Here is a 14,651-nt window from a genome sequence, read left to right on the forward strand (position 1 = left end):
AAAGCAACACCTGGAGGAGGCACTGAGTTGGTACTGCAGACCAATGACTCTAGCTCTGTAACCAGCAGCTACTCATAATTACAGCGGGACTCAACTGAAGGTGAGAGAGGATAATCTTAGGGAGGATGAACTTCCTCTGCCCTATGGTCCTTCTAGCTGGACAGAGAATCAAACTGACATGAGACAGGTCAACAGGAGAAAATAAAATTTAATAGGCATATGTATGGAGAATCCATATAGACATAGAATTCCAAAGACAATGAGGCAACAGGAAGCTTATATGAGCTAAGGAGAGGAATAAGGCTAGAGGACACAAAGGAGAGGAAGATCATTAGTAAGAAGGTGAAAGGAGTTGTTTGGAAAAACAAGGTTGTCTTATTAGGCCCTTAAGTTTCTTAGGTAAGGGGGAGTCTCTGTTTATAGTTCTCTTCCTGTTACAGGCTCTCCTTTCCAATGTGAATTTTGGCATTTGCAGGGAGGCAGAGAGATATTTTCCTGCATCTGGTTGGTTTTGGTTACTTTTAACTCAAAATAATCTTTATGCCAAAGTGGCCCATCCTGGGACAGCCTGCCCTGGGGCTCTACAGTAATAATCAAACTTCTTTGGATATTGGCACTATCGTGCCAGAACATCTGTGAAGAGATAAGAGTTGCTGACAGTGCAAAGGAGTGATCTACATTGACTAAGAACCCATTAGACGTTTGTCAATGCAGCTGCTGCGCTACAGATGGGAGACTGCCTCCTTCTACACGGAAGAGGATTTTAAAGCAGTCAAGGCACTGGAAAGAGCACCAGACAGAGTCAGACAGCTGTGGACTCTAATCTCAGCTCTATGAACTTTGTGACAAGTTAGGAATTTTTTGGAGATTTAGTTTACTCACATGTGAAATATGGAAATAATAAAACAACTGCCCTGCCTGACTCACATTTGGTCCTGTTGGGAAGATGAAATAAATTGAGAGACATGAAAATGCATAGAAAATTGTAAAGCAGATATAAAGCACTATACTTATTGTGATAAAAGTAGTAAGCCTCACTTACTCCCCTACCTGAAAATAGGCAAAGGCCAAGTGATCCAAGGCATCCTCTAAACATGCCTCATCCTCTGTCTTCCATTCTCCATAAGATCCTCGGAAGAGACTGACAGCCTCCTCCAGCCATGGAATGGCATGGTAGTAATCCCCCATGTCATAGGCCACCTGTAGGCAAGATAAGTACCGTCATTAAACCTTAATCCAAGGGTAGAGTAAAGGAAATGACAAAGAGTGAGAGAGAGCCTATGGAACACCAGGAGGCAAGTTTTCATCTCAAATTCATTTAAATTCAATTTATTAAGGATCCATTATATCCAATACATTGTTCTATATGTAGAGAAGATACATTTAAAGAACGCATTTAAGAATTCATAATCTGGGGAAAAGAGAGATACAGAAACTCAATTAACTGTAATACTGGGCAGAATGACAGGAATACTCAAAGGAAATATGCATAATATGTCACAAAGGCAGAGAAGGGGGAGACTTGGGAATCTCAGAAGGCTTCATAGAAGAACTGGCATCTGGTAGGCCTCCCCTGAAAAAGAAAAGAATTTCAAGGAGCATAAATTGAGAAGAAGTACATTTTAAGATGAGGGAATGGCAGAAACAGACGCCCAAAGCAAGTTTGTGTTCAGGTAGGACATTGCGATTATAGCCTAAGGTGAAGAAAAACAGGAAATGAACTTCAAAAGGCAGCATAGGCTAAGCTAATAAGAGTTGTGAGTGTCATATTTTTAAGAAGATACCACCAATAGCAATGTGAGAAACAGATCGAATTTATTTATTCATTCATTCATTCATTCATTCATTCATTATTTACCCAGTATTTTCCCACTCTGGCGATCCCTGACCTTAGAGCTTGCAGTCAAATGAGGGGCACAAGAGTAAACCAGTAATTGCAACACAATGTTATTAGACCTACATGGGAATGCTCTAAGACCTCAGTGCATTTTTTCTGTGTTAAATGTTGGAAGGTGGGAATATGGCAATATGTACTAAACCCATCTTCTGTATCCTAATAGCTTACAGTTAACTACAATACCAGCACTGCAGGTGGAATTTCCTGGAAGCTGGTGTTGAAGACAGCATGGAATTATAAAGTCACAGAGTTGGAAGCACTTTTGCAAAATAATCTAATTCTGGTATAACTTCCAGACTGGCAGAAAGACAGGGCAGAGCCTAGAGGTACTAAAACTCTTCAGTCTAAACAATAAATCAGTGGCTGTTCCAGGTCTGCCATTAATCTGTTGTGTTATTTCTCTGATCCTCAGGTTTTCTGTTTGTAAAAAGGTTGAGTTGAAGAATAACAATCAAAATGACTCAACTTTTTCTGCTAAGTTAACAGTTTATTTAATTAAGCTTTCCCTAGAATCCTTCTAACCAAAACTACTTAGAACTTTTGAATAAAATGTAACAAAAATTTTACATTTTCAAGAAAGAATGGAAAATATCCAGGTACAGGAAACAAAAAAGGAGCTAAAAACTCAAGCAATAAACATAAGAGCAGATGCTAAAGGGTGGAGTGTTAGTTTGGTAGTCCTGGTACTTAGCAACCTTTAGTTAAAATACCCACATGAGGACAGCATGTGAGCCCTCCACACACCTCCCCAAAGCTAGGAGTTGGAACGAAGTCACACCAAAAAACTGAAATCCATGAAGAACTATACCTTAAAAGAGGTATAGTTCTGCCCACTGTCACAAAGAGTCAAGAAAGGTGGTTTGTGGGACACCAGGGTGGCTCAGTTGGTTGAGCGATGGACTTCAGCTCAGGTCCTGATCTCACAGTTTGTGGGATTGAGTCCAGAATCAGGCTTAAATTCATTTTTTAATATTAATTTTAATGTCGTAAGTTTTATGTAAATTCCTTTTTAAAAATCTGAAACAAATATTGCAAAATTTAAACATATTTCATCTCAGTTATAGATATAATTGCTTGTTACTTTATATACTTCTTTTATATTAGAAATGTTTTATCTTTGAATATAAGTAAATAAATACAGAATTAAGATTGCCAATGAAGCTTTCAGGAAGTGACTTACTGAATTTTCAACATATGGTTTTAGTCTCATAAAGGCCTCACAAATGAAGCGTGCATTGGTTCCACACACAGAGCTATTTCAACTGGCTTAAATTTAAATTAGCCATGAGCCTGATGATTGAGCTCTGATTCCATTTACAATCTTAAAAAAGTAAAAATGGTAGAGGCTTAGGCAACACACCCTTTATTAATTTGGAAGATTGATCCTTGAAACTTGAAATCAGGGCACCTGAGGCCCACTCTCATGTCTGCTTATGAATACTGTTGAGGCTGAGAAAATTCACTTTCCTGCAATGCACATCTCCAAAATTAAAAAGGATTTACTCCATTACTTATAAGGCAAATGCTAACAAAGAGTATATTGTAAAATGACCTCAAGTGTGCTTATAAGTTATGATCAAAGATTGGTTTAATATCTCATATGGAAGGTTCCTGAAGGCTATTTCCTCAAGGAATGTTAAAGTACATGGCCACAATTTTTTGAGACTACTTGAATTTAGTACTTCTAACTGCTTGGAAAATGTTGCAAGGGATTCCAGAAAGTCTCAGGCAGCTGAATTTCCATGATCTTACCTTCACATCTCCGCCTCTTATCCCTTTCCCCACCCTTGGACCCTGCTTCTCCTCTCTACCCAGCTGTTCATCTGCTGGCAGGGTGCTTTTGTTAGGGTGACCACAGGACCATTTTCCCCAGCTCAGTCCCAGCTTGTCTGTCGTCCTGGCATAACTAATAACACCCCCTTCACTCTCAAAAGTGTCCTGCATATGTGATCACCTTAGCTATCATGGAAGGAACATGCAATTCAGAGTTAAAAGACCCAGGTTCAGAATTTATTTCTGCTACTTAAAATTGTGTAACCTTGGGCAAATTATTTACCCTGTCTGATCCTCGGCTTCTTCATATGAAAATGGGGAATAATACCAGGTTTCCAAGTTTGCTGGAAGGATTGGAAATATGTAAAAGCAATCAGGATATAGTTATTTCATCCATGAGAAATTAGAGCTGAACAATTCGCTCTCTCTCTGAATATTGTTACCTTGCCAACTTGGAAGCAGTCATCTGCTGTGAGGGAGAAGAGCCGTCTGGGACTGTACAGGTCAGTGACAGCGGAGCCAGTGACTCTCTGAAAGACACCTTGGGCAAGGCCCTTCACGTTGAGCATGTACACATCCTGTAGCCGCATCAGGGCCCGCGCTGCTCCCTCAAGGTCCTCAAAGGCTGGCAGGTCCTGCTCAACCTTTTCATAACCATCTTTCAAAGCTGTGAGGGCAGTAAAAACATCAATCCACCCTTCAAAAAACAGGTGGTGAGCATTTGATACATGTAAGGCATAATCACCTATTCAAATATTTCATGAGCAAAGATAATGTTTTCTGTCTTTTTATTCCCCGTGGCAAGTGCAATTCCTGGCACAGAGCAGATGCCTAACACAAATCTTCTAAATGAGGGAAAAAAGTTTTAGAGTAAAAACTGAAGCACACGTGTATTGTTCTATCCTCTGTCTCCAGAAATATTGTCCTTTGTAGAGACAACTCTTCTTCCTCATAACTTCCCCAAAGTCAAAACATTTTGTCAAGTACAAAACAGAATAAATTAGGGGTGCCTGGGTGGTTCAGTCAGTTGAGCATCCGACTCTTGATTTCAGCTCAGTCATGACCTCTCAGTTCATGGGATCAAGCCCCTCATCCGTCTCTGGCTGAAAGTGCAGAGCTTGCTTGGGATTCTCTCTCTCTCCTTCTCTCTCTCTGCCCTTTCCCTGCTTTCTCTCTATCTTTCTCAAAAAACAAATAAAATTTAAAAAAATTTACATCCTCGTTAACATATAGTGCAATAATGATTTCAGGAGTAGAATCCAGTGATTCGTCCCTTATGTGTAACAGCCAGTGCTCATCCCAACAAGGACCCTGCTTAATGCTCCTTACCATTTAGCCCATCCCCCACCCAAAACCCCTCCAGCAACCCTCAGTTTGTTCTCTATATTTGAGTCTCTTATGTTTTGTCCCCCTCCCTGTTTTTATATTATTTTCCTTCCTTTCCCTTATGTTCATGTTTCGTATCTTAATAAGGAAATAAATACGTTAAAAACAAAACAAAAGTAATATAAATTAGGAAACTGACCTTGATATAGATCACATTACAGTGGCAATTTAATAAAATAGAAATTATCAGACAAATATGTAAATAGATGATATAACCTGTACTTGTTCATAGGGTCATAGTGAAGATCAAATGAAATAATGGATATGAAAGTGCTTTCTAATATACATTCTTATGAACATATTAACAAGGGGACCTAGTTCTTAGTAATCGCTAGAGCTAAGAAGATCAAGTAAATACCTACCCATTTCGTTACCCTTCATCACATTCCACCAGAATCTCTCTCCTTTCCAGAGTCAGGAGACAGAATTTTCTCTTACCCTCCAGCCCTCTTCCTCATTACCTCGGATGTTCTCACTGGCCTCCAGACTATGTACCACATTCCTCCAGTCAGACTGTAGGCGTTTGATGAGAGTAAATGCAAGCAGAGGGTTAGACACAGGGGTTGCCGAGTCCTCATGCAAAGAAAGCACCTTGTCATAGAATCTGGAAGAGAGGAATAGAATGATCTCACTTACTGAGAACAGCCACTGCCTCTGGTGAAGGCTGGCATGGTGTATGTACATTTAGAGTAGCTAAAAATGAAACATGAAGCCCTCGAGACTCATGTAATATTCTAACCAATAAGCGCAGAGAATATTAAAATTATGAACACAACAGAGTAGGTCCATTCATTTATTCATTCAATGAGTCAGTCTCTACTGGTCAATTACTGAACATCAGGCATCACATTAGATGCTAGAGATGCAAATGCAAGACAGGGTAGACGTCTCAAGGAGTTCGCAAACCAGAAAATATTTTTTTTTCCTCTCATCACTCTATATTCCATATTTAAAATCTGGTAGAAGCTCAAAAATGTTGTTCCATTAATTGTGATAATCATGATACCTGCTAGGAGAGACATGCACTTGCAATGCTATGTAATGTTACAGTGATTTGTAGGCAGGGCCCCTAACCCAGGTGCGAGTCAGAAGGTGTAAAGGAAGACTTCCCAGAGGAAATGGCACTTGATCTGAGTCCTAAAGGATTAAACAATTGATAGTTCCTGCTTACTGAGCTTTATCTCTATTAGGCATCCTGATAAGTGCTCTAAATATATTGTCTCATTTAATCCCAACAACCCTTAGAGTATATTTTATCATGCCCATTTTACAGGGAGAGAAAACTGAAACAAGGCCACACTGTTTGTGAGTGACAAAGCCAGATTTTACTCTGAAGCTTATTCTCAGCTGATTTTGCCCTATCGTTTCCATGGAGCTAGAACAAAGAAAGGAAGAATTTATTTATTTATTTATTATTTATTTATTTTTATTGTTTATTTATTTTTGAGAGGGACAGAATGCGAGCAGTGTGGAGGCAGAGAGAGAAATAGACACAGAATCCGAAGCAAGCATCAGGCTCTGAACTATCAGTGCAGAGCCCAACGATGCATTCAAACTTACAAACCATGAGATCATAACCTTAGCCAAAGTTGGATGCTTAACTGACTGAGCCACCTAGGTGCCCCAGTTCTTTTTTTTTTTTTTAACTTGAGTAGAGTTGACACACAGTGTGACATTAGTTTCAAGCACAACAAAGCGATTCAAAAAATATGTAACATTTCATGAATTCATATGGCATCCTTGTGCAGGAACCATGCTCAACTTCTCTGTATTGTAGGCAGAATGTTTTTTGAGCCAACAGGGACTAACATGTATCAGAGCACAGAGGCATGATATGTTAATTCATTCAATACATCAGTCTATAATGATTGCTTGCCAGATGTCAGACCCCATTGCAAAGGCAAGACAGGGTCCAACGCTCGAGAATTTCATGAACAAGAAGATAGCTGTTTTTCTCATCACTCTATACCTAAATTCAATATGTATTTCTATGAAAGAATGACTAATATATACTCCTCTAGGATCTAGGAACAGAATTTCGAATAGGACAATAAACTTGGTCTCAAGGAATCACAGACTATTGGGTAAGAAACAAATAATTACATTACAGATGCAACACCAGGTTTAAGAACAAGGTTTAGGGGCTGTAAGGAGAAGGGGTAATTAATTTGGCCAGAACAAGTCAGAGATGATTTTTCAGAGGAGGTAATAAACTAAAACTTGCAAACAGTGAGGAAGGGAGGAGAGGCAGGCAGAGACAGCTCAACCTATGTGAAAGGATAGAGAACCAGTAGGGAAATTACAAGCTGTTCAGCACTGGTGGAGGACAGGTAGGTTAGCCAGGAAAAGTGAGGAGCGCCTCACAAGCCACCAAAAAGTTTTAAGTGAGAGTTGGACACACTATGACATGTTTACATATATGAATTTGTGAGAGGGTGAGAAAGAGGGTTCAGAAGCGGGAATGACCAGAGGCAAATAGACCAGTTAGGAGGCCAATTCAAAACTAACCAAGAGTAAGGAGAGTCTGAACCATGATAATGACAGTGGCAGCAGAGAATGGGATGGATTCAATGGAGCTACTTAGGGAGCACACCACATAGAAACCAGTGATGGTTGTAATGGGGGATGTAGACGTGGGGCCGTCCAGTATGCTTCCAGCCTCTCTGGCTTGCTGACATGTGTAGAAAAGGGCCAGAAATGGTGGGACCAGAAGTGATTATCTTTTGAGTTAATTTCTCTCCTCTTCAGATGTCATACAAGAGTTTTCACATAAGCAAAAGATGCTGTTTTCTGGGGAGCCTGGGTGGCTCAGTAAGTTAAGCACCAGACTTTGGTTCAGGTCATGATCTCATGGTTTGTGGGTTCAAGCTCCATGTCGGGCTCTGTGCTGACAGCTCAAAGCCTGAAGCCTGCTTTGGTTTCTGTGTCTCCCTCTCTCTCTGCCCCTCCCCAGTTCACACTCTGTCTTGCTCTTTCAAAAATAAATAAACATTAAAATAAGATGTTATTTCCTTTCCTGGCACATTACAGTTATTCCATTTATAACACACTATTGGGATTAACATTATTAAATTATTGACTATAATAAGGCAGACCTAAGAGTTCCAGCCATGCCCTCTAAAATTGTTTTCTTATTCTGGGGTGCCTGGGTGGCTCAGACAGTTAAATGTCCGACTTTGGCTCAGGTCATGATCTCATGGCGCATGAGTTCAGGCCCTACATCGGGCTCTGTGCTGACAGCTCAGAGCCTGGAGCCTGCTCCAGTTTCTGTGTCTCCCTCTCTCTCTGTCCCTCTCCCAGCTTGCACTCTATCTCTCTCTCAAAAATATATAAACATTAACTTTTTAAAAATTTTTTGTTTTAAAATTATTAATTTCAAGAACAATATAGTAACAATGGATGTAAAAGAAAAAAGTATGTGCAAAATGAAGAGGATATGGATTTATAGGAATGTGCTCAAGAGTGTGTGAGTCCTTTGGCCAGAGTGGAAGGGATGAAAGTAGAGAGAAGAGGTGTGGCAGCGTGGAGGGATTCACTCCCTTGAAGCTGAGTCTGACCTAAGGATTTCTCAAGGGTGGAGCCCGCCACTGTGAAATGGAGCCTGAAACAGAAGATGACTTGCTCCCAGGTGCTTCCAGAGCAGCCAAGAGTTCAATTCAAGCATAAACTAAAGAACAAGAATCAGGGCCTGAGGGCCCCAGGGAGGAAATGAGACTCTGTCAAGTCCTAGGATGTCTCTGATCCCTGAGACAGTGCACTTTGACAGCGGCTACTCTAGGGTTTTAAAAACTAAGCCAACCTCCAGGGTGTGGGATTTTTTTTTTTTTACTACCCATTATTTCCTGCTTCAGCTCCATATGGAACTACTTAGTGAAAGATATTCCACTTCTAGACAAAAGCTTAAAGCAAGCAGAGATTTAGGCCTGAATCCAGCCTGAAGAGTAAGTGTCCAAGGACAACTGAGGCTGAGTGGGCAGTAATGTTATAGACAGTTGGACTGGAAGGAGGCCCGAGCTGTATCTTGACCCAGCCTCTAACTATCCCTCAGTTTCCTCCTCTATAAAATGACTGAACTGGGGGCACCTGTGTGGCTCAGTCAGTTAAGCATCCGACTTTGGCTCAGGTCATGGTCTCGCAGTACATGGGTTGGAGTCCCGTGTGGGGCGCTGTGCTGACAAGTCAGAGCCTGGAGCCTGCTTCAGATTCTGTGTCTCCCTCGTTCTCTGTCCCTCCCCCACTTGTGCTCTGTCTCTCTTTCATAAATAAATAAACATTAAAAAATTAACATAACAAATGGTCTAATCTAGAAGATCTCTATGAATTATTTCAGCACGACCATTCTATGCTCTCTTTCCTTCATCTTTTCCATAACTGAATAGATTCTTCATTAGTGCTTGAGGACTAACAAACATCAAAGGAAAGAAGCAAGGCAGAGAGGTGAAAATTTCCCCCCACATCTTCCAGCACATCAAAAGCACAAGCTCCTTGTTCTCTTCATATTCCACTTTGTATTACGGGGTCAGTTTATTTAGGGCAGGGGTTTGATCTCTTCTGCACCACATAATTCAATTCACTATTCAGATACCTCATTTTTCTGTCACACAAATTAAAAAAAAACCTATCAACAGATATCTGAGACTGGTTTGGAATCCAAACGTTGGCCTTATTCCCAGCCTCTGAGCAAATAGCTGGTTTTCAGAGACCGAGTTACTGGATGCTGAATTCAAACCTCAAGGTTTCCTAAATGGCTTTTTGCTTTAACAAATGTTGCTGAGGGTGGAAAATCAGATCCTTTGCTTCAAGAATGTGCACATAAAATTCGCAACCCAACCCAATCCTGCAATAAACATAGCCTGGATAGGTTATCCAACCGCAATACATGAGCTATTTTAATTCAATATGTTTCTCCTTGGGAATTCAGAAATGGCTTTGCCTCAGTTCTTCTGAGACATTCTGAATGTTTAATTCCTAACAGAAAAATTATTGCTGCTGATTTTACTTTTTCTATCTTGGTAGTTTTTTTTTTAAACTACAACAACTGTTATCTATATATACAACTAGTATTTACACTATACCAGTATATAATTATATATACTATAAGTAGTAAAAATTTCTATTCATTAACTTGGGGTAAGATGTAGCTTCAACATTGAAAAATATTTTATTTCTAAATTCAGAATATTAAGGAAGACTATCAACTGAGGTCTTTAGAAATAACATCTCAAGTTACATTAGATCATCAGATTGGGAGTATAGGAAAATGAATAAGAGCTGCCAAAATTCTTGTTCTAAAAAGCAAACATTTCAATAAGTTTTAAAGCATTGACTAAAGAACAGACAGTCTGTAAAATATCAAGCTAAACTTTGTGAAATTAATTGCTCATGAGTCATATGAGAAGAAAATTTAGAATTTTTCTGATTCTTTTTTATTGTCTGGGCTCTCACAATCTTAGTTACGGCTTAGAGCCAAAAGCGGGGTCTAGGTTCACCAGGCGGTCTCAAAGAAAAATCATACAATTAGACCTAACATTTGTTAAGCACTTATTACCTTCTAAGCAAAATGATAAATACCTTTACATGGTACTTAATCCTTCCAACAACTCTATGAGGTAGGTACTATCATTATCATCATTTTACAGAATGGAGGTAAAGGAACTTGCCCGAAGTCAGAGCCAAGGATTCAAAAAGAGGTCTGTTAAATTCCTGAATCCAGACTCTTAACCACTATGTACACCAGCTGCTCATAAAACCTCAGTAACTATGGGGCTTGGTCTGGGTCTTGGCACATCAGATAAAGCAAGTAGTCAGGGCATCATGGCATGATAGAAAGAAACCATCAAAAAAAACTATGTCCTAATCCTGGATTTACTACCTACTATCTGGGATAAGGTACTAAATTTTAGTTTTCTCATATTTTATTTGATTATAAATAATCATTAATAATTAAATGATTTCTCATTTGTTTAAGAGAGTAATACAAACCTATTTCAAAGCACTGTGTGTAAGAATCAAATGAGATTAGGATTCTGTGACAAAACTGTGACAATGACACATATGACAATGTGTGACAATGGTGATCATACAGTAAAGGAGACCAGCATCAGAGTCCTGCCACACCCCTCATCTCCTCTGCCAGTCACTTTTATCAATTCCAAAAACTCCCAGTTTCGAACCTGTTCCCTGAGAGGCCCAGTATCAAGATTCTGACCTCCCCATGTCTATCTGAGCCATCCAAATAAAGAGAAGGAGCATGTGGGTAGCAGGGAGCATGTTGGAATCTCACATCAAAGAGAAGAGTCTTTTACTTCCACCAACAAGCTGAGACGCCAATGCATGTGGACTGAGAACAAAATTAAAACATTTTGCTTTACAGAGTAGGCCCGGGGCACCTGGGTGTCTCAGTTGGTGAAGTGTCCAACTCTTGATTTTGCCTCAAGTCATGAACTAGCAGTTCCGTGAGTTTGAGCCCTGCATGGGGCTCTGTGCTAACAGTGGGGAGTCTGCTTGGGATTCTCTCTCTCTCTCTCTCTCTCTCTTTCTCTGTGCTCCCCTTAATTGCAACTCTGAAGAGTGACAAGAATTATTGAAATTATCATTTTTATTGTTACATACATACATTTTGTGCGTGTACGTGTGTGGATATTCACACTATTTCAAACTGATATTAAATTTAAACATGCATATAACTGCTTATATGCAAGCTACATACTTAAAAGCACATACCAACTTACATCATCATTCAGCCACTATTGAGTAACAAACAAGATCTTTCACACACACTTCCACACACACATGGTTTCTCTCCAACCCAGGCTCTCTTACACAGCATAGCATCCCACACGCCTTCTTCCCATGCACCCCAGAATTGGTATTATATCACATACACTCAGTTTTATCAGCAGCACATTGTGAGACAGCTCTCTGTTGTCTCGGCTCGGCAGAGGGTCAGATGATGTAAGAGCTATATTAATATATTCAGATAGCAATGTGGTTACACCACTGTTGTAGGCTTCTTAATGTCCCAAGCAGAGAAGGTACAACACATATTCGAACACACGATACCAAAATACAACCATTCATTTTTCATAGTTTGACACTGACAGTCAATACATGATTAGAGTGCCCGTGTTCAAGCCTATAGTATTTTATGCCACAGTGTGTAGCACTAGAGTGTGTTGATTTCATAGCAAAAGAATACAGTTGAGCATTTGCCTATGTGTGCTACACGCAGTACTGTCTAGTATCAAGTATGCTTTTCCCCAGTGTTTTCTTTTTTTTTTTATATTTTTTTTTCATGTTTATTTGTTTTTTGAGAGAGACAGAGCATGAGGGAGGGAGAGGTAGAAAAAAGGAGACACAGAATCCTGAGCAGGCTCCAGGCTCTGAGCTGTCAACACAGAGCCCGACACGGGGTTCAAACTCACAATGGGTGAGATCATGACCTGAGTGGAAATCAAGAGTCAGAGGCTTAACTGACTGAACCATCTAGGCCCTCCTCCCCAGTGTTTTCCTGATGTCAGCATAGACATATTAAATCTCAGTTATCTTGCATTTAGAATTTAGAGAGCTCTTCTATGTGGGGAGAGAAGGGAAAGTTGAAGCAAAGGAGGCAAGGATATCTTGGATTAACAATCATGATGCTATGGACTCCAAACTCCTTGAGGCCAGGGTTGGGTCTTGTTCACCATTTTATCCTCACTGCCTGGAACAGTGCTTGGTTCATAACAGCCACTCAAACGTGTGTGTTGAATGAGTTAATGAACATGAAGCATTAGTCATATAGTGAGCTGTACAATCAGCATTCATAGACACGCAGAGATATCCACAGTGTCCTGCCCACGCAGTCCCAGAGGCATGTGAATCTCATACCTGGTCACAGAATGTCACTGCATACTAAACACCAGTTCTCTGGGACACATGGTCAACACACGCGGATACAGCGTCACACAGGATTTTCTCTGTCTCACTCTTAGAGTCTCCCTGTGTCTCTGTGGCACAGAGCCTGGGGTCCCACACAGCTGGATACAGTGCCTTGTGAGGTCCTTCCTACTCAGCCCGTCACTTCTACCACACTTTTGCACAGCCATCAACTTGGCTGTGCGAGGGTGGATCTGGGGAGCTACTGTGTGTGTGCGACGGAGTTCGAGGCTCCACACCGTGTGACACAACGTCCCTGGGGTCACACTCAGTCTGTTTCCCCACGACCTCATGCTTCGGGGCACACCTCGGGGGCGTCTCGGGGTCCCGCGCAGGTGACCCTGGATCTGACCGTCACACTGGGCCACGGTGTCTCAGTCTCACAGTCTTGCGAGGCTCTTCCCCAGTCTCCAGCTGAGTCTGAGGTCCTACGCAGAGGGACAACGAGACCGAGTCGCCCGCCACCGCAGAGCAGGGCGTCTCGGACTTGCCCTCTGACTCAGTCTCCCCAACTCCGGCGCCCCTGCGGCTCTCTCCCCGCCCCCACTCGCGTGCCCTCACCTGGTCAGGTCCCGCAGCCGCGCCTCCTCCCCGCTCAGGTAGCGCCGCAGCAGCACCAGCAGCCGGCGCTCGGGCGCCAGGGCACGCGCAACGCTGGTCAGCGCCGAGAACGTTTCCCCCCGCGCCGCGGCTCCCGCGGGGTCCCCCGCCAGGAGCGCCAGGACAGCCAGCAGCGCCGCCAGCCGCGCCGCGGGGCCCATCGCCGGCGCTCGCGCGCGTCCCCTCAGGCCGGCCCGCCAGGCCCCGGGCGCGCGCCGCGCGGCCCCGCCCGGCCGCCCAGCCTCGGGCCCCCTCCCCCCGCCTTCGCTCTGACGCCTCCCGTCGGGCGCTCGCCGTCTCCCACCCGCCTGCCCCCTGGCTCCTCCGCCTGCGTGGGGGCTGCGGCGCCCTCAGGGTTCGCCCGCCCTCCACTGAGACACGGCCCCGGGACGGGGTTTCCGCTGTGCCGCGTTCAGGTTCGGGGAAACAGAGGCAGGGGGTGCGGGAGGACGAATTCACCGGTCTATGGCTGAACGACGCCGTCCCCCAAGCATTCCCCCCGGTGGATGGAGAGTGGAAACAGAAACACCACCGGATCCTTATGGGGAAATCCAGAGGAGTGAATGATGTGGTTGGCCATGACGATGTGGGTGGAGAGCTGTAGGAGAGCAGAGGAAGGAACCCTTCATGGAAGACTTGTTATCTGAGCCATCATGAGAGACAGGCAGAATCCTGGTAAAGAGGGCCGAGGCGATTAGGGTCGCTGCATGACAAATCTAGGACATATCACACCTAAAACGCTGGGGTCCCGGGGCGTTGCTCCTTACCATATACCTATGGCCATTTAAGAAAACAAAAATATTATTAGTTTTATATCCTACTAGGCTACTTGCTCTTTTCCTCACCTTCCCAGGCAATGTTCATTCATTCATTCATTCATTCATTCATTCATTCATTCATTCAACAAATATTCAGTACCTCTGTTACTGTGCTGAGGACACAGAGAAACAGCACATCCAACCCTGGACTCACAAGGGGAAATAGATAACAGGTAGGCACAATAAAGCACTATCAGGATAATGGACGGCTGTGCAATGAGCAATGGCAACACTGAGGAGGGAGTTCCTGCCATGGGTAG

General features: G+C 42.6%; 1 protein-coding gene and 1 non-coding gene across 2 annotated transcripts in view; both read right to left on the reverse strand.

Annotated features, from left to right (window-relative positions):
- Positions 1 to 13,742, reverse strand: part of P4HA3 (prolyl 4-hydroxylase subunit alpha 3) — a 38,883-nt gene extending 25,141 nt beyond the window's left edge. The window contains exons 1-4 of the mRNA XM_039228677.1: positions 13,535 to 13,742; positions 5,518 to 5,660; positions 4,114 to 4,337; positions 1,051 to 1,200 (exon numbers count right to left, since the gene is read on the reverse strand). Coding sequence (XP_039084608.1) covers positions 1,051 to 1,200; positions 4,114 to 4,337; positions 5,518 to 5,660; positions 13,535 to 13,734 — 717 coding nt within the window. The 5' untranslated portion in view covers positions 13,735 to 13,742. The remainder of the gene's footprint in view (positions 1 to 1,050; positions 1,201 to 4,113; positions 4,338 to 5,517; positions 5,661 to 13,534) is intronic.
- LOC120229660 lies at positions 6,760 to 6,863 on the reverse strand. The gene has a single exon (XR_005527803.1). It is a non-coding gene; the product is annotated as a U6 spliceosomal RNA (small nuclear RNA).
- Positions 13,743 to 14,651: the final 909 nt, after the last annotated feature.

This window comes from Hyaena hyaena, unplaced genomic scaffold (genome assembly GCF_003009895.1).
Source record: "Hyaena hyaena isolate Hyena2069 unplaced genomic scaffold, ASM300989v1 scaffold_34, whole genome shotgun sequence".
Lineage (NCBI taxonomy): Eukaryota > Metazoa > Chordata > Mammalia > Carnivora > Hyaenidae > Hyaena > Hyaena hyaena.